The sequence below is a fragment of the Athene cunicularia genome (genome assembly GCF_003259725.1).
Source record: "Athene cunicularia isolate RWA chromosome 28 unlocalized genomic scaffold, athCun1 chr28_part1, whole genome shotgun sequence".
Lineage (NCBI taxonomy): Eukaryota > Metazoa > Chordata > Aves > Strigiformes > Strigidae > Athene > Athene cunicularia.
The window spans coordinates 1,485,568-1,504,839 of NW_020799139.1; the positions used below are offsets into that span (position 1 = coordinate 1,485,568).

At 42.7% G+C, this 19,272-nt stretch overlaps 2 protein-coding genes across 5 annotated transcripts in view; one reads left to right on the plus strand and one right to left on the minus strand.

The window, feature by feature from the left end:
* Positions 1-551: 551 nt before the first annotated feature.
* Positions 552-17,237, plus strand: UPF1 (UPF1, RNA helicase and ATPase; the record flags this gene model as incomplete). Its single annotated transcript, XM_026864915.1, has 23 exons — positions 552-724; positions 1,152-1,241; positions 1,792-1,959; positions 2,874-3,054; positions 3,646-3,807; positions 4,466-4,550; positions 4,723-4,821; positions 5,009-5,117; positions 5,948-6,107; positions 6,232-6,350; positions 6,631-6,795; positions 7,005-7,119; positions 7,315-7,458; positions 7,880-8,093; positions 8,297-8,414; positions 9,935-10,091; positions 11,100-11,242; positions 11,908-12,082; positions 12,797-12,878; positions 13,410-13,571; positions 13,923-14,140; positions 14,604-14,726; positions 14,839-17,237. Coding segments are annotated over 22 exons (3,159 nt in total), but the record flags the coding sequence as incomplete, so codon positions are not given.
* Positions 17,238-18,879: 1,642 nt separating this feature from the next.
* Positions 18,880-19,272, minus strand: part of GDF1 (growth differentiation factor 1) — a 2,857-nt gene continuing 2,464 nt past the window's right edge. For 2 of the 4 annotated variants that reach the window (XM_026864997.1, XM_026864998.1), the window contains exon 3: positions 18,880-19,267. The gene's annotated coding sequence lies outside the window, so the exon portion shown is untranslated. The other 2 variants (XM_026865000.1, XM_026864999.1) reach the window with 2 other exon arrangements.

A 19,272-nucleotide genomic window follows, 5' to 3' on the forward strand; every position in this document is an offset into this window, starting at 1 on the left:
TGAAAACCAGTTTCTCTTATTTCTTGCACTATTTAAATATTTTTTTTTAGGCTTACATGAGAACAGGTTTCTTGATCGCCTGCTCTGTTGTCCAAGTTGTCACTCTGTTGTCACTTGTTGTCTGGGTGGTTCTAATATCTGTGGAGAAATATTGGTGGATAGAGAACAGCAGAAATAGATGGGGCAAGTGCTGTACAGTAAAAATCTTGTTTTCAGGTAGATTTCTATACTAAAATGGATGAAAAAAAATGATGTTTGATACTGCTGGAAATGTTTAAATGGAATTTTGTTTATTGTGTAAGACTAGGGAAAATGTAATCTGCAGAAAAGCGGTCTCCTTTTAACTTTTTTCTATTCATCAGTTGGAGTTTAAATAATCCTGTAAAATAGGAGCTAGTGAAGCAAGTATTGATTATATAACTGCTATGTGTTTCAGCTCTTACCAGCATTTTTCTTTCCTTTTGAGATTTTTCTAAATTAACCACAAGTTTTTGCTTTGAGGAGTGGGAGTTACTGTCCTTGGCTTTATGTTTTGGAGTCCGTTTTGATTGTATAACCTAAGCGCTGACCTTCTCTTTCAGGTTAATGGACCTGATGGCATTCTGCAGAATGGAGCTGTGGATGATAACGTGGCTAAAACCAGCCAACTTCTGGCAGAGTTGAATTTTGAAGAAGATGAAGAAGATACCTATTACACAAAGGATCTTCCAGTGCATGCTTGCAGGTAAACCCTAATCTTTGCCCCAGGCTTATTATTTCCAGAGGGCAGGAGCACTTTGTGTGAGTGAAAGGTGTATGCTTAGAGAATTTTGGGGTTTTGAGAGCGACTTCCTTGGAGGCATCCACATTCTGGTAGGAAAATGGTGCCCTCTGGTGAGCTCTTGTGTACAGCTGCTGCTCCAGCAGGTCTTTGACCTCCCGTGAGGAATAGCAGGCTAAGCCAGCCTAGGGATGGTAACAGTGGGGAGTGTTAAAAAACCTGTGGCTCAGAACAGACGTTTTGCTCATGTTTCATGCTTTTACCAACACTTGTGATCCCTAGTTTTCACTTCCCCTTATTTTTGTACACTACTAGGTAGTTTAAATCTTGTGTTTAAATTTTCCTGTAAGCAAGTACCTAATCACTTCTTGGTTTTTGTTTTTAACTTCAGTTACTGTGGTATCCATGATCCTGCCTGTGTGGTTTACTGTAACACCAGCAAAAAGTGGTTCTGTAATGGACGTGGAAATACATCTGGCAGGTAAATGGTCAAATGATGGAAATAACAGTCTTGTTTTAGAGTGTGTTTTGAGGTGGTATGAAGGCTGTGACTTGTATATTGGTGATAATCAAAGTCTAGTGACTTCAGTGTGAACTTCTAGCTGCCTCTTGCTTTTCTGCTGTTACCAGCTTAACCTCAGTCTCAGCAAAACTTGAATCACTTCTGTGAAGTGAGCTTGCTGCTTCTTCCCCCATCCTGTGTTCCTGCAAAGCGCAGTAGAACTGATACTCTTGACGTGTGGAGCTTCAGGAGGCTTCTTTCAATTACCAGTAACATGAAAAGAGTTTTTTTACACGTTTCCTATTCTTTCATGCTCATCTACCTTAAAGCATTTGTGCACTGAGAAACCATTGAAGCTGTGCTAGCAGTAATCTTTGCTTGGATGAAAAGAGCAAGATCTTACCAATGTCTGCTACAGTGTAAATAGATTTTGTTTGTGTCTTTTAATAACTGAGCTGGTACATTATGTTAGGAATAAATCCGGTTTTCCTGTTGACTTCATACAAATATATGTCCTCTCTGGTTTCAGCCACATTGTTAATCATCTTGTGAGAGCGAAGTGCAAAGAGGTGACTCTCCATAAAGATGGACCTCTAGGAGAGACTGTCTTGGAATGTTATAACTGTGGATGTCGTAATGTGTTTCTCCTTGGCTTTATTCCAGCTAAGGCAGACTCTGTGGTTGTTTTGCTGTGCAGGTGAGAGAATGCCTTTGTTGGCATGTTTGTGTCAAGTCTATTGCATAACCTTATTTCTAAAGAGCAGTGCTTGTTTTCATTTTGTATCAAAATATATTTTATACTAGTAATTTGCCACCGTTTTTCCTCTGGATGATTGTATAGACTTCATGAATACACAAGTAGATAATGCTATAAAAGAACATTCCGTTATGCTGGGCAGATGTCTTAGATCTATAGAAAAGTATTTCTCTCCAGTGAAATGGTCCTTAATGGAAAAAAGGTGGTTTTCCCCTTTTTTTAAAAAAAAAAAAACCCTAATTTTCAGATTTGGAAGAGTAACAGATCAGTTCAGGAAATTACTCTGGAGCCCTGCTGGAGTAGTGGCTCTATTACACAGGATGTTTTTCTGTCAGCTCATAGAATCATTCAAAAATGACAGTAAATCGGAAATTGTTCTCTGATTCTATCAGAAATCGTGATTTTTATAATTGTATTTAAATGCTGTCACTTACCATGTATTTGACAGTAGAAGGTGTATTTCTATGGAACGAGTTCTTCTACTTGTTTAAACAACAGATGGGAGGTAATGCTGAGTGTTTTCTGATATATGTGTGCACAGTCTTAATGGACTGTAACCACTTTCAGAGGTGAGTGTCATATTTAATATTTTAGATACTGAAACTTTCAGTTATAGAAATGCCTAAGAAATACTGCTTTACTATACTGAGCCTGCTCAGCGTTGAAACAGCAAATACAGGAACTAAAAAATGAATTGTCCCAGCAGGCTTGGGTTATTTTATTTTTTCCTTTTAAACTGAGATATTTGAATTGTTTTAAGAGCATGATAAACATATTTTTTTACACTTCACACGGTAGACTTTTTCTTACACTTGTCTAATTTAATAATTTTTTTCAATATTTTGGTTGTGCAGGCAGCCATGTGCCAGTCAGAGCAGTTTAAAGGATATTAACTGGGACAGTTCACAGTGGCAGCCCCTTATCCAAGATCGCTGTTTCCTTTCATGGCTGGTAAAGATTCCATCTGAACAGGAACAGCTGAGAGCACGTCAGATTACAGCTCAACAGATCAACAAACTGGAAGAACTTTGGAAGGTATGTGCTGCTTTTTCAAATTCTAATTATGTTTTACCAAGTGCTAATTTTGTGTTTTTATGAAGGAGGGACAAGACTGTTTTAGCAACTGCACAAGGCAGGGAACGTACTTAAAACACATGAGGTTTAAATCCTGCAGATTTGACAAGCAATGCAACTGGGAATTAATCAAAGGATTCACTAAATTGTTTATTGAAGTAGGAAAGTTTCACCCTTAGGTTCTCCAGCTCTGTTCAAGTTGCACTGTTGGACAAACTGAAAAAACAACTTTCCTTGCTCACATCAAATCTTTCACTTATTTCTGCTCTGCATGATGACTAGCTGAATAGGGATCTGTCAGTCCATGCTTGGTATTCAGTTACTGCTTTTTGAGGGTTTTTTCTGTACATCTTTTAAAGCATAACAAACCTGACAGGATGTGAACGAGCATGACATATAATGTCTTGGTATAGTTTTAACAGGTTATTATACCTTGATTTGATTTCCTGTAGTAGTAAAACACAGTATTATCCATCCTGTTGCACAGTGAGAGCTTGTCACTTGACTGTACCTCAAACTTGGAAACAAAAATGTTTGTGCTTTAAATTCTAGGAAAATCCATCTGCAACCCTTGAGGACTTAGAAAAGCCTGGTGTTGATGAAGAACCACAGCATGTCCTGCTTAGATATGAAGATGCTTATCAATACCAAAATATATTTGGTCCTCTAGTCAAGCTTGAGGCAGACTATGACAAGAAACTCAAGGAGTCTCAGGTAATAATCTTGGAATATGCCTGTTTGAGGGGGCTTCTGACCAGTTCTCTGGTACCAAACACATGGTCACCTTTAACAGTATAGAAAGAGGGCTCAAGTGAAATAAATGTCTTTATTACGGTACTGCTACATCACAGTAATTACAGTAGTAATGGTGATGTTTGATAGCAGGGAGAGGGGAAAAAAAAAAATCCTCGAACTGAGATTTTAAAAGGACTTGAAATACTTATGAACTTTCATCATTCTGTGTTCAGAGTTTCTTTCCAAGAACCATATTGTGTCATGGAACTGTGCAGCTTGGCCACCTTTTATGTTGTTATCCTCATAACCTGCAGTTACCTTAGTCAGAGTTTCCAGACAAACTTGAATTATATGAGGTCATGCAAACAGAGATTGTTTTAAAGGTGGGGGAAGAGAGTAACGCAGGTGGTGATTAGGACTTTGTTTCTCATTAAGTAACTCCTGTAGAACAAAACTCTCTCTTCTGTAAATGGTGTAAACTCAAGCCATAATAAATACAGGTATTTGTCTACACTGTGGTGCTGGAACAGCAAGTTTTGTATTTCTCAACTATTTTGAACTATAGGGCAGTGAGGACTGTAGGTAGTTGGCAAACAGCTCTTTAAGAACATAATAGATGCCTCTTCTTCACCATTAGACCCAAGATAACATCACAGTCAGATGGGACCTGGGCTTGAACAAGAAAAGAATTGCTTATTTCACTTTGCCAAAGACTGATTCAGGTACTGACAGCTTGATTGTATGTTTTTATTGCTGTTTTTAAATGCCTGGTGAATAACATCAGTGTTTAAAAAAACTTGATCTGGCCTGGGATATAAGTACTGTGAGTGTTTTGTGTTGGGGGGTGGTTGTTCGTTGGTGAATGTTCTAAGAGCATTTTTTTCCTTCCTCTAGATATGCGTCTTATGCAAGGAGATGAAATCTGCTTGAGGTATAAAGGAGACCTGGCCCCTTTATGGAAGGGAATTGGTCATGTTATCAAAGTTCCTGATAGTATCCTTTACTTAGCGAGCCTTCAGGAAGGCTTAATCAAAGGTTCAAGTCTCTCAGAGATCAGTAAATGCATACAAAAGTAATTCTGAGATAATTTTAATTTGTCTTGGGGATCTGCTAAAGTCAAAATTGGGGAAAATAAAATTCAAATTTTTGCTATAGATTACTACTTAACGAGGTTCTACAGATTATGGTGATGAGATAGCCATTGAGCTGAGGAGCAGCGTTGGAGCGCCTGTGGAAGTTACTCATAACTTCCAAGTGGATTTTGTATGGAAGTCTACTTCGTTTGATAGGTATTGAGAAAGCACTTCAAAGCTTGGCAGATAGCGGGTGCACTTGGTGCATATTTTCTTTTTTTTACCTTCAGTGGGCGTTTTTGAATGAGGAAAGTTGTATTGTTTTGTGACACTAACAATCAGAAATCTGAGTGTGCTCCATGCGTTGTCTAATAACACATGATAGCTGGTTCATAGAGCAACAGGCCTAACTTCTAGAAACTGAAGCAATCTGAATGCTGTCAAACTGTTAATTTTTCTCATGTTGAAGCCATGCTTAAGGTTTATTGCAAATACATCAAGGCGGGGAATCGACCTTATGTTTAGTAATACTTGGAAGAAGAAAAATTGTTTTGTAGTTCAGCTTCCTGAGCATGGCTTCATCACGAAGCACACTCTGATTTTAGTTGACATTTCTAAACTTTGAATGGCTTTAGATGAAATTTGAAGGATTTTGAGTTTGCTGTAGGGTCTGTAGGCTTCAGATGTACCTGTACTGTGTTTTGTAAGATAGGAACTTGTTTATTACCCTGAAAGAAAGACACTGAGTACAAATTTTCTTCCAGTCTTGCACCTAAAATTACTCCTGCAAATTCTGTCAAAGGCTGGTGTTTCTCTACAGGTTTTTCTGATTATAATGCTTTGTAGTATTCCTATAGGGGGAAGACAAGATCTGTGTTCTCAGTCTAATTTTTATTTCTTTAATTCTGTTAAATGTTCTACACTATTCTCTTTTCCCAAGGTATATTTTAATTTGTGCCTGATGTCTGATTAACAGTAGGTGAATGGTTATATTTGAGGTCATACTGATTTTTAATTTTTTTTTTCCTGTCCTTCCCTCATTTCAGAATGCAGAGTGCTTTAAAAACGTTTGCTGTGGATGAGACTTCCGTGTCAGGGTACATCTATCACAAACTGTTAGGTCATGAGGTAGAAGATGTAATTATTAAATGCCAGTTGCCAAAGCGCTTTACAGCACAAGGACTTCCTGATCTCAACCATTCTCAGGTAACCTCATCTCCTTTTTACTACGTGCAAAGAATATCATAAAGGTTTTATGAATAGAGGTTGAGGAACTTTGTAACTTCCTATGCATTGAATGCTAAATAGCAATAAAAAAATATTTTTATAGGTTTATGCTGTGAAGACTGTCCTGCAGCGTCCTCTGAGCCTTATTCAGGGTCCCCCTGGTACCGGAAAAACAGTGACATCAGCCACAATCGTCTATCATCTGGCTAGACAGGGCAACGGGTGAGAACTGCCCTCTGAATCTTTATGTATGAGGTTAATTTATTAATGATCAAAGAATCAACTTGATATAAAAAACTTTTCATTTGTATCGTTGAACTAAAAAGCCTTTCTAGGAGTATATTCTTCTGGGAAGACTTGTGCTTATTTCAGAAAATATTCTTCCCCAGCATATTTTTCAGGGGCCATGTGTCATAACATTTGATTTTATTATAAGTCTAGTGGAAAAAAGTTTACGGCTCACTGAGACTTACTTTTTGCCTAATTTTTTTTTTCTTTCAAGGCCTGTGTTAGTCTGTGCTCCGAGTAACATAGCTGTAGATCAGCTGACTGAGAAGATCCATCAAACTGGACTGAAAGTGGTTCGTCTGTGTGCTAAAAGTCGTGAGGCAATTGACTCTCCCGTATCCTTCTTGGCATTGCATAACCAGATCAGAAACATGGATAGGTAAGAAATGGTTGAGAGGAACAAAAAAACCCCAGTTTAAGTGTGCTGGACACAACTGATTAACTGCGTAATGATGAGAATGTGTTTGCTTGATGTGATAACTTTTCTGGTTCTATACGTGTGTCATACTTAAGTTTTACAAGGGAGTTCCTCTGTAATCATATCAAGCTGTTAATTAGGCTTAAAACAGGTTGGGTTTTTTTTTTCAGCATGCCAGAGCTTCAGAAACTGCAACAGCTTAAAGATGAGACTGGAGAACTGTCATCTGCTGATGAGAAACGTTACCGTGCACTGAAGCGAACAGCAGAGCGTGAATTACTTATGGTAAGGTTTTGTCGGTTCTAGCAGTTAAATAATTGCCTTCTCCCACTTGAGGCTCGGTTGCAATTTGCTTGTGGGGATCAGAGTACGGTTTAACTTTTGGGGGGGATTCCTGTGATGGTTCTGAATACTCTTCCATGTAGGAATGCTATCTGGTGATGTCCTGCTCGATTAACTTGGGTTGCGTTTCTGTCTCAGAACGCAGATGTGATCTGTTGCACCTGTGTGGGAGCTGGTGATCCAAGACTTGCAAAAATGCAGTTCCGCTCCATTCTGATAGATGAAAGCACACAGGCTACTGAGCCAGAGTGCATGGTGCCAGTTGTCCTGGGAGCAAAACAGGTAAGAGCCATTGGGTTTCATTAAAGAAACAGTTTTATAGATAAAGTAGCATCAGGCAGTAATATTCACAGCGTAAACATGTAGGGATACAAAATCCTTCCCTTTCATGGAAGACGTTCTATAATATAGATCTAAATGACTTTATTTTGTGTTAATCCTGCTAGTTTTCTATTTTCGTGGCATAATCTTTGCCTAGAACATGTTGGTCCTGTTGCAACAATCTGGAGACTAAAGATTTTATTTGAAAATGATCAGCTGAAAAGCTAGTTGACTCTAAAGGTTTGTAAGCCTTAGATCTGAAGCTTATTACAAGTCAGACCGATTCGTTCCTAATGTATTTGATAGATTATTGCTGTTTCTAACGATTGATCAAGTTTTAGAAAATAAAAACTTGAATATCTGCCAACTTTCTTTCCTTCAGCTTATTCTTGTGGGTGACCACTGCCAGCTTGGTCCTGTTGTGATGTGTAAAAAAGCTGCAAAGGCCGGCCTGTCTCAGTCCCTCTTCGAGAGGCTTGTGGTGCTGGGGATTCGTCCCATTCGCCTGCAAGTGCAGTATCGCATGCATCCTGCACTCAGTGCTTTTCCATCCAACATTTTCTACGAGGGGTCGCTCCAGAATGGTGTTACTGCAGGTAGGCAACTCCTGCAAATTACTTTCTTTGCCATTCGTTAAAGATCAAAGAAAGGATTCTTTCATCTAGATGAGTTCCCTGTACATTTGCTTAAAAAGAGAATTACCACTGCGTTTAGCGTTGAGTCATTAAGGTGCTTTGATATGAAATTGTTCTTGCTCATAAAGCTGTGCTAACTTTTTAAATTTTTTTGTGCTCTTCAGCGGACCGTGTGAAAAAAGGCTTTGACTTCCAGTGGCCACAGCCAGATAAGCCAATGTTTTTCTATGTTACACAAGGACAGGAAGAAATTGCCAGTTCAGGCACCTCTTACTTAAACAGGTAAATAAAATTCAACAGTGAGAGAGAAACTTACACTGGGACAAAGTATTTTTAAGTATCTCAAATGTCAGTGCAATATACAGTTCCCTCTGCAGACCAAATATCTAAACATTTCTTTATCCTTCAGAACCTCTGCACCAAAATTCATAGTATTCTGTATTCACCGTGATGCCTGGTGCCTTGCTGAGTGAATAAAGACATAACATCTAAATAAAGGCTTGTGTTCTTGAGGGAGAGTTACTTTCTGTTTCTGTGAGGGTGGTATCTGTACTTCAGCTGAGCCAACCCACAGACCTCGAAAGTACTATGTACGTCAGTGCTATCGATTCTTATGTTCTGCAGTAGTTCTAAATTAATAAAATGTTTCCTATTTATCAGCTATGGTTGAAATTGCTCCTGTGTGCTTTTTTAAACAAAAGGATAGTGCAGGCTGAGCCACATTTTGGACTTGATTTGCCCTAGGCTCCCTTTACAGTAAGTGGAGAGAAGGCAGCATCTCCAGTGGGAGCAGTTCAGATCTTGAGTGGGCTTGAATTGTTCTGTGGAGGTGCGTGTCTTCCTTCACTGGGAGTATAAGGAGCACGGGACAGTTACGTGTCTAAAATGCAGGATGAGTTTGGGCCAGCAAGTGAAGGGACTGCAGCTGCAGCAGGAAATGCTGATCAAGTCACATTTTGAAGCCAGAATTCCAGTAGCTCCTGAAGCAGAGTGCTAAGTCTTAGATTTTTGGTGGTGGTGCGAAAGGGATAGGAATTTAATTTTCTTTTTCTACCCGTTTTTTCTGCAAATTCCAACTTCTTTTTTTCAAAGAGTGAGCTTAAATCACTTTGCTCCTCTTGGTCGTATGTGTTTGTTCACGTGCCTGGAAGGGAAACCAGACCAACTTATGAAAAATATCTGCTGTGATATTTTTAATCTCGGTCTGTTTCCTGAACAGCATGTGCAAGACTGCTGAATGCGACAAGCCAGACTGTGCACAAACAAATGGCACAATAGTTGGCTGACAGGGAGAGTGGCATTAAAAGCATTCTATATTTAAAACTTTAAGATAAAGCAACTGAAGGATCTGTTTGCACAGCAGCCTGGAACGTTTTTAATGATCTTGCTCATAAAAGTGCCCATGCATGTTGAACTGTACTAACCAGTTCCGTTTTGGAATGGTGGCCACCGTGATATTTGCTGTTCCAGGTGGTCTTAGCTGTGTAGATCTGAGAAGGTGGTTGTATATGTAAGGAGAAATTCCTGTGTCATTGAGACCTTTTTTCAATGTTGGCTTTTGCCCATATTCCTCTGGTTGAGCATATCTGTGTGTGGTGAAGTCAGGGAGGTGACAGTGGTGGATGTTCCTGCAAAGCTTAAGTGGAATTAATCGGAGTGCTCGAGCAGTGTAAAATCAATCTTTTCCTCAAAGTAGCCTTTCTGACAAAAGGCTAGCACAGATACATGTCCAAGACTTTTAGACCCATTAACCTGCAAAAAGTTAGACTTGATTGTCATTAGAGAAACAAATCTCTTTCTAGGACGGAAGCTGCCAATGTGGAGAAGATAACTACAAAGCTATTGAAAGCTGGTGCCAAACCAGATCAGATTGGCATTATTACTCCGTATGAAGGTCAACGATCCTATCTGGTGCAGTACATGCAGTTCAGTGGCTCCTTGCATACAAAGCTCTACCAGGTAACAGAGTCGTTGCATGAATGAGGACACTTGGATGCAGAGAAGCTACAAAAGTCAGATATTGTGAAACTTCAATATTTTAATTTTTAGTCTGGCTTCTTAGGCGTCAGTCTGTGTTTACTCTTTAGTAATTTTTCAGTTTTTTTAGTTGATTGTGGTTAAAATAGAACAGGGAGAAAAGCTTAGGAGGTATCCAATGCCAGTAAGTGTCAGGGGAGCAGCTGGGCAGATAAAGGAGAAAGGCTTGTTAAGGTCTGTTGAAAGGAAGGCTTCAGTGAGTCCATCCTCTGAGGACTCATTGAGGCACAGAAGGGAGAGGTCATCGGTGCTTCAGCTGTGGAAAAGCTTCAGTCAGCTTGTGTCTTAGCTAAAAGCATCACACCAAGAGACACGCAGGAGGCCAAGCTCCATAAATTGTGATGCTCATACTATTTATTTTCTGGGGAATATGTCCTCCCATCAGTGGAACTCCTCTACCAAACATAAAAATTTGTTGCTACAAACAAGAGTTGTATGTTTAATATAGCCTGTTTTGCAATATTGAGAATCTGGTCAGTGTTTTCACTGAAGGAAAACTTGGTGGAAATACTTCTACTTCTGCCAGGAATGATCTGTCCCTCTGATTCAGGTTTCTCAGTAGCTGGGAGCAGTGGTGCTAATTTGGACCTGTCTTACTATGAGGTTTTTGGAATAGTCAGAAGTCTTTTTGGCAACATACCTAGAAAAGGGATGCTTTCCATAGCACAGATGCCAGTTTGGGGGAAATACGAGAACCGTAAAGCAGTGAACATAAAAGTAATTTGTCCTAAACTGAGACTGTCTGTTCCCCTTTAGGGAAACTGTTTAGTGACCAGTGGAATTACTAAATCATTCGTCATTACAAAAATAACATTTTTGTCAGATGATGGGAACTGCTAGTGCACAGCCAACGCGTTTGGTAATGCCTGTTGGTAGCATTAACTGTTTTGCGCTGTGCTTCCGTGATTTACGTGTTTTCCTCTGTTTCAGGAAGTGGAAATTGCAAGTGTGGACGCCTTCCAGGGACGAGAGAAGGACTTTATTATCCTTTCTTGTGTGAGGGCCAACGAACACCAAGGAATAGGGTTTCTGAATGACCCCCGGCGTCTTAACGTAGCTCTTACAAGAGCAAGGTAAAGTAAAATTGAGTAAACTTTTATCTGTTCTAGATAGTGAATCTGGTCTGCTAAAGCCCTGATACAGCCCGACTAACAAAAGGTGTTTTGTGGGTGACAGGCCCCTTCCCCACCCCGCCTGGTTTAGAGGAGCCTTGAAGGATTCCACATTCCCTACAACTTCCAAGAGCCTACTCAGCGTTACGTTTTGGCATCAGTAGTTTGCAGAAGCTGCCCTGTCGTTCCCCTTTGCTTGCAGGACAGAACTCTTCCCTTCACCTGCTGCTTTATCCCTTCCAACAGCCATTTTTGCCATTTTTACCATTTTGCTTCTCTCGATGGATCCGATGACTGGGAAGGGGTGATGTGGAGTTGACTCTGTTGGTTGGCTTCCCTGGTTTCTGCAGACTTGGAAACCACTGCAGTGCGGTGGTTGGTCGGGTACGCTGGTGGGTTTGGCAAGCCTGCAGAAGGAAGCTTGTGATTCTTGAGAAACTGGCTGCAGCAATCTCCTTCCAAGTGTTTTGTCATAGCACTGAAATCATCTGCTGTAAACAAAACAATTGCTCAGGGTCTCCTACCACCGTGGGCTTCCGTGAGGTGCCTTGATTTACTGCAAAAGGGATTGACTTCGGGGCTGTTCTGACTTAGCCAGAATTTAATATCTGTCTGCTGTGGTACAGGTATGGAGTAATTATTGTTGGGAACCCAAAAGCACTGTCTAAACAACCACTTTGGAATCACCTGCTGAATTACTACAAGGAGCAGAAGGTTCTGGTGGAGGGACCACTAAATAACCTCCGGGAAAGCCTCATGCAGTTCAGCAAGCCCCGGAAACTGGTCAATACCATCAACCCAGTAAGTTGCCCTCTTCTGTCTCTCGGATGTTTGTGGCATGAAGCAACTGGGGATTGATTGATCAATGGATGGAATAAACAGTCACCCACACAACTGCACACACCCATAACTTTCCATTTTTGTTGCCTAGTTAATGCAGTGTGACCCAAGTAAGTTGCTGCTTTGGCTGTTTCCAAGTTGAGCTCTTATAAAAAAAGCCTTTTTGGTGCTTTTATTGCTTTATTTACTGCACAATTTTGAGGGGGGTAACTTCTGAGGTGAATGCAACATAAAGTAACTGTTTTATGGGGAAATGGCAAGTTCATTAGGTGTGTGTACTTAATAGCATTGCACTTTAATCCTCAACCTGCAAGTTTTTATACTTTATGCTTTAACATAGTCACTTGGGGGAGGGAGAGAAGCTTGTCAGCCATCACAGGCCAGTGGTGGGAATGGAGCAAGGAACTATCATCAGAACCTCAAAATAGAATGAAAATTCATCAGATGTCTCACAATTTGAGATAGGCTGCCTGTAGAATCTTACTACTTCTTGTCATGATGTAGTTGAAATACTAGTTGGACGTTTTCATTAGAACCGTATAGTTTCCCAGCACTTGTAAAGTATGTGTGATCTGTGGAGTTTTACTGGGTTTTTATCCAAAATAACTTCTGCTGAAGTTGTGGTGTGATGTTTTTCTATGCCAAGGCTTTGTCTGACTCTTATAATGCCTCCAGGGTGCCCGTTTCATGACGACTGCCATGTACGATGCCCGTGAGGCCATCATCCCGGGATCTGTCTACGACCGGAGCAGCCAAGGTAAAGGAAGCTGTCAAAATTAACACCACCTTAGTTGTTTGGTTTTTTTTTTTCCCCCAGCTAGTCCTTGGGGTATGGTTTCTTACAGACTTCAAATTTTTAAATGTTTGAAGAGCCATTACAGAAAAACACAGAATTTAACATCTGAAAATGTTTATGCTGTGCATGGATTTTTCTTGCTGTATATAGAAGCCCCTACAGGTCCAACTTGGTGTCTGCAGAGCAAGTGAAAAATGAGGGGAGAGGGAGTGTGTGTGTGCGCATGTCTGAGAGCATTTCAGGAACCTTAGATGGTGCTGTCAGAGAACTGTGCAGGGATGAACACGTGTGAGATGAGGCTCTGAAGTTTTCAGGTGTGGGATAAGTGGTGAACTAGAACTGTTGGTTCTGGGCAGTAATAGGCTTCTCCTCTCAATTTCTGGTTCTGATTCTGCTCACAACTCCTCCCGTTCCTGTTAAAAGCAGGAATAGGAATCGATTTTTAACTCTTGGGGCTGCCTGAGATCACTGTGGGTTTTTTTTCCTCCCCAGGGCGCCCATCCAACATGTACTTCCAAACCCACGACCAGATCGGGATGATCAGCGCTGGCCCCAGCCACGTCACGGCCATGAACATTCCCATCCCCTTCAACCTGGTGATGCCCCCGATGCCACCACCCGGGTACTTTGGCCAGGCCAACGGACCCGCCGCAGGTACGGGGCGGGGCTGGAACGGTGCAAACAAATGGCACAAACACCACCTTTTAGGTCAGAAATCAGAGAATGGCTTTTGCTGCTCTTGCAGCAGCGCTGATGAGGGAACGGTGATATCCTCCAGGGATAAATCTTAGCTTTTTGGGGTACAAACACAACAGCACTACCCCTTCCAGTCAGCGTCCCTTTGCCCTGTCTGTGCTGGTGGTTCTGCCTTTTGTTTTCTCTGCCCTGCTACGTTGGGTACATAGAAAATGTTGCCTCTTATGAGGGATCAAGACTTGATAGAAATACAAGAATATTCTCACGTGTAAGACTTCTCACTGTTGGTTGGGATAAATGCTTTTGCAGGACGTGGGGCGCCAAAAGGAAAGACTGGTCGTGGTGGGCGCCAGAAAAATCGCTTTGGGATTCCTGGAACTAGTCAGTCAAACCTCCCAAATAGTCAAGCGAGCCAAGATGTGGTGTCCCAGCCCTTCTCCCAGGGTCCACTGACTCAGGGGTATATCTCCATGAGTCAGCCATCACAGATGAGTCAGCCTGGGCTCTCCCAACCAGAATTATCACAGGTAAGTCCAATTTGTTATGCAGTCTGCTTTCTTTCCTGGGTTTGCTGGTGATCTCTGTGCATGAGCATCCTTGTTTCCTAGTGGAAACTGAGGAAAATGGCAACTAAACTGTCTCAGTGACTCAGCCACAGCGTTTCATACTTGGTGGACTTGCTAAGTACCCTCATGCATAAAATTGAAATGCTGCATGTGTTGACTTCAGCTCGAGCCTTAACTTTGAACTGCTTGCCTATTCAGCAGCCAGCTATTGCAAAAACCTTTAGTTGTGGAAATTCTGCAGGAAAAAGTAGGGGTTTTAAAACAAACAAACAAACAAACAAAAAAAACACAAAAACCACAACCAAACAAAAATCCCCAATAAAACCCCTCAGATGTTATTGTTAACCTTGGCTGCCAGGTATTCTGCTATATAAGGGAGCACTTGAGCTTGATTTAGAGGCTTAACACACACTTTTATTTTCAGGACAGTTACCTTGGTGATGAGTTTAAATCTCAGATTGACGTGGCGCTGTCACAGGACTCTACTTACCAGGGTGAACGTGCATATCAACATGGTGGAGTGACGGGACTGTCACAGTATTAGAGTGTAAGACACCTGAGGTTCACTCCTCTGCTTCTTCCTCCCCGATTTAAGTTCATGAAAGTTTGTCTGCAGCGACATCCCTAACGCAACTGTTGTTTTGCCTCCTTGCTTTCAGGTTGAGGAAGAAGAGCTAAGCTTGCGTGGAGCTTAGTTCATCAGCATTTTATTCTGGGTAATAAAAAAAATAAAATAAAATGGATACCTGTTTTCCACTGCTAAAACTGAAGCACCACTGTGTGAGAGCAACAGGAGAAAGAAACCAACCAACGGAGAGGAGAGAGAGAGAAAGGAGCGCGCGCGAGAGAGCCCACTGCTAGCTCACTGAGACAAGGAGACTGACCGGAGAGGAGAGAGCGCACTGAAGGACTGGCTGGCGCCTCACCGGGGAGGCAACTCACCCTGAAATGAGTGGTCAGCCGAGTCCCTGCTCCCCCAGTCAAACAAGCTCGAGAGAAGGGCCTTAAGCAGGTTTCACTTCATTCCATACTTCTCTTTGCGAGCAGGGCATTACTTTTCAGAGCAGATGGGGAGAGGAAAACCCTCATCTCAGAGTTGTTCTCGTTTTAAAGGGGTACTATATTTTAGCAGTAACCGTTTACATTTTAGAAGCGGAGTATCTGAGAGAGAGAGAGAGAGTTCCTGACTAAGTGACAGCAAGCCAAGCAGAAATCCAGCGGAACACAGCTGATGCTCAACTCTGAGATGCAGGTTTTGTTGTCCAACACTGGCTCTGAAATCCTAGTGTCATCGTGTTGCCCACATTGTGAACGGGTCTTTCGTGACAAGGTGGTTTTTAAAGAGATTCTTTCAAAGGAGCACTGAATTTTTAGAAGTTTGTCTCTGAATTTGTAGTGGTGGACCTGGGAGATCCTTGTTCTGAGAAGCTTACAAAAAGTTTAAAACAAAACTAAATTAGAGCACCAACCTTGAGAACTTTCAGTGTGATTTAAAGTTGCAGCAATCAGCCTCTTCTTCCTACATTGGATAGCAGTTAGAGTGAAAGGAGCCTGCGCGCTCGGGCAGGAGGAGGGTTTCAAAGTGTTTTCTGTATGCTTTAATTGGCTACTGTCTGGACTCTACTCTGTGAAAAACAAGCCTTTCTGTAAGATGAACTTTGCGCTTGAAAGGGGATGGGTTCCTGTGCCCTTCGGCCCTGGAGGAAAAGATGCTAAAACAGGCCTGCTTTGCTCCCTCGGAGCTGGGGGAGAAGTAGTGGAAACTGGGGATTATATTGGTTCTGAAGTACAGACTCTACAACGTTACCGAAGCAGGTTGGAAAAATGGACAAAGCAGGCGGTTGTTGGAAGGTGGCCTCTGATCGCTGGGTATAATTAGAGATACTGGGTTAGGCTTTTGTGTGGCTTCTTCGGTGATTAACGCAGATTAGCTGAAAGATTCAGGTGTTAAACCAAACCCGGAGCTGATTTTTCAGGTAGTGGACACGGCTGTGCCATCAACGCTGGCTTGAGAAATAGCTGGAAGTCAAAACTGAAAACAGCACATAAGAGAAGCCATCCAATTTCTAAGTTGTACCCATGTCTTAAGTCATATGGGAACACTGGGAGCATTTTATTTCTGTCTAAACCTTTTTAGAAACAGCGCAGAGAATTTCAGATTCCTACAGAGACCCATTTTTATCAGATCCCTAAATTAGACTAACCTCTACCTCCTAATTGGCACAGAACAGTAGAGTGTGATTCACTAACCTAGGTGTTTTTAAAGTTGGAATTAAGTTAGCTTTATACTCAAAGGGCTCCAAGTGTTTCTAAGTCTTTTTTTTGGGGGAACTCAAAATACCTCTCATATGAATGTACTTAAATGACGTAAAACCCACTTTTTGTAACTGGGGGGAAAGCCCTTTCATTACTGTCCTTTCTGTAGATTGTTGATCCGCTTTCATAACCTGTATTTGCTGTAGTTTTTCAAGAGTGTCTCTCCCCCAGTGCAGACCTGGTGTAGCATACCCACAAACCGTGAGTAGTGTGCACATAAACATGGAACAGGTGTTCAAGATTTTTGTTCAAGTCCTGCAGCGAACGTAGTTCAAGAACTGCAAAAGAAACTTTTCCAGAAACGAAAACCATTCTTTTCTCATAAAAAGCCTCCAGAGTTTAGACTTCTAAAAATGTGAAAGAATGGAGACACAGGCCACCTTCCTTCCTTGTAAGATGGACTGTTTTATTTATTAACATTGCCGAAGGGCTTTTTAATTTTTTTCCTTCTGTAGGCTGCGTAGTTGCGTAGACTTTTCCGATAGGTTTAAGCTGTAACCCTCTGTGCAATGCAATCCATTGAGTAATGTAACCCCCTCCTCTCCCCTCACCCCCTTTATTTCACTGACGGGAATGCTTGCCTCTGCTTTGTGCTGGTTTTTTCCTTTGTAGCAGTTACTCTGAGTTTTATAAATCCAGACATCAGTGCTAGCACGGTGTTAACTCTTTTTTGATTTTGTCTCAGTTTGTTTTAAACCTGTTTGTCATCAATAAAATATTAATAAACAGCTCTTGCATTCAAGGTGGCCCCTACCTTTCAATGATGAAACCATGCAACATTCATTAAAACTTAGTCTGATTGTATAAACTTCAAGTTTATTACTCTTTTTTTTTTCTTTTTTTTTTTTTAAACACAGACTAGTACAAAAGTGTGGTGTGTGCATAGCGTACATGGGTAAGCACAGGAATGGTGAAAATGTTAAATGTCCTCCCTCCCCTTCTTCCCCCACTTCCCCCCTCAGGCTTAAGGGGGCCTGGTCCTGGTGGGGGGAGCTGCAGGAGGCACAAAGGCTGAGCCTAGAGTTGACCTGGGCCTAGTGTTGAGCTGGGTCCTCCTGCCTGCTTCCCCTGTGCTGCAGTGACTGTGGACCTGGCTTATACCTGTGGGAGCTCAGCAGTGCTGCCCCTGAAATGCTGCTTTAGGCCTGGTCTTAGCCCCAGCTTGGGTCTGAGCTCAGCACAAGCTCCTGGGGCTGTCACCCACTTCCTTCCCCCTGGGGTGAGGGTGGACAGTTGCCCTCCCTCATGTAGGAGAACCAGGGCAGGAGTTAAATGAGCTCAGTCTGCCACAGCACAGGGACCAAAACCTAACACTTAACCTAAAGGTTTGCTTAATCCTGCCCATTTTAGAGCTGAAAGACAGTTCCTGCTTGCTTTAGTTAAATCCTACTCTAAGCCCTTAAAACACTGAGGTGCTGACCCTGGGTCTCAGCTGCGGGGGGTGTCACAAAAACACCCTCACTGGGACCAGGAAGACATTTCCCCCCCCCTGGTTAAATTGTTCCTGTTCCCAGGAGGGAGAAGGCCCAGCTTAGCAGGGTAACACCTCATCAGACCTTGTGGAGGCAACACCTCGGTACAGACCAAACAAATCTATCCGAGGGTGTCAGGGTCACAGTTAAAATTAAAAAATTAAAAAATTCAAGTCTAACTCAGATTCCTTTTTTCCCCCTCCTTGCCCCAGACAAAAGCAAAGCTCCAGGTGTGAGACGGAGAGAGATGGTGCGGAGCTGGGGCGCTGCTGGCTGGGGTGAACCTTAAACACAGGCCACGCTCCTGCCAGGGGCTGGGTACCACAGCAACAAGGACAACAAATTAAAAAAAAAAAAAAAAAACCAAAACAGAATAACCCTAAAATACACAACAGGGTGAACGTGGTGCCTGACTGCAGCTGCTGAGCTGCCGCTGCCTGATGCTTGGGTGCCATCTGGCTGCTGCTGGTGAGTGGGGACAGACACCCCCCCACTCCCTCTGGTCTCACCAATTTGCAAATGAGGTAAATAATTAATTACTGACTCGATGCAGGCTGGGAGGGAACGAGACGCCACCAATTCCACTGCCCCAAGGCCCTGCTTTACCCCTTTCTTAGCCCAAAATGTGTCACGCAACAACCTTCCCCCCGTCCCACCCTGGGCCGTGGCTCCCAGGGGCTTCGTGTGGCCAATCCCCCCCCCAACTGCCCCCTCCCCAACGCACCAGAAAAATACCCCCGGGGCGAGTTCCCGCAGCTCCTGCCCTCGCTCTGTCCCTGCAGCAGGACAGGAGCCACCATGTCACCTTCTCACGACACAGCCACCGAACCCCGCACCCCGGCACCACCAGCACCATTTCACCATTAAAAAAAAAAACAACAAAAACCAAACCACAAACGAACTGAAAAAAAAACCCCAAAAACTTCCTTTTCGCACTGAGAACGCTGCAGCATTTCACCAAAAAGCACCAGCAGCAGCTCAGCCAAGCGCGAGAGGGGTCTGGGATTCACAACCTGGTGCTGCCATCACCCGTGCAGAACGGAACAGACAACCAGCCTCAGACTTGATCATAATCCCATAATAGTCCGTCAGCGGCGGCCGACGGCTGCTCGCAGGGCTGAGCTGCACCTCAATCCCAGCGCCAGCACCGCTCCCTTCGTGCCAGACCTCCGTGGCCCCGACCCTCGCTGCCCCTGCCCCAGGGGCGACTCCCTGAACACCAGCACAGAGTGGATTTAACACACTCGGATTTATTCCATCAACCATCCGCCGCCTCAGCCGGGAGCCCCCCGGCACCCCCCTCCC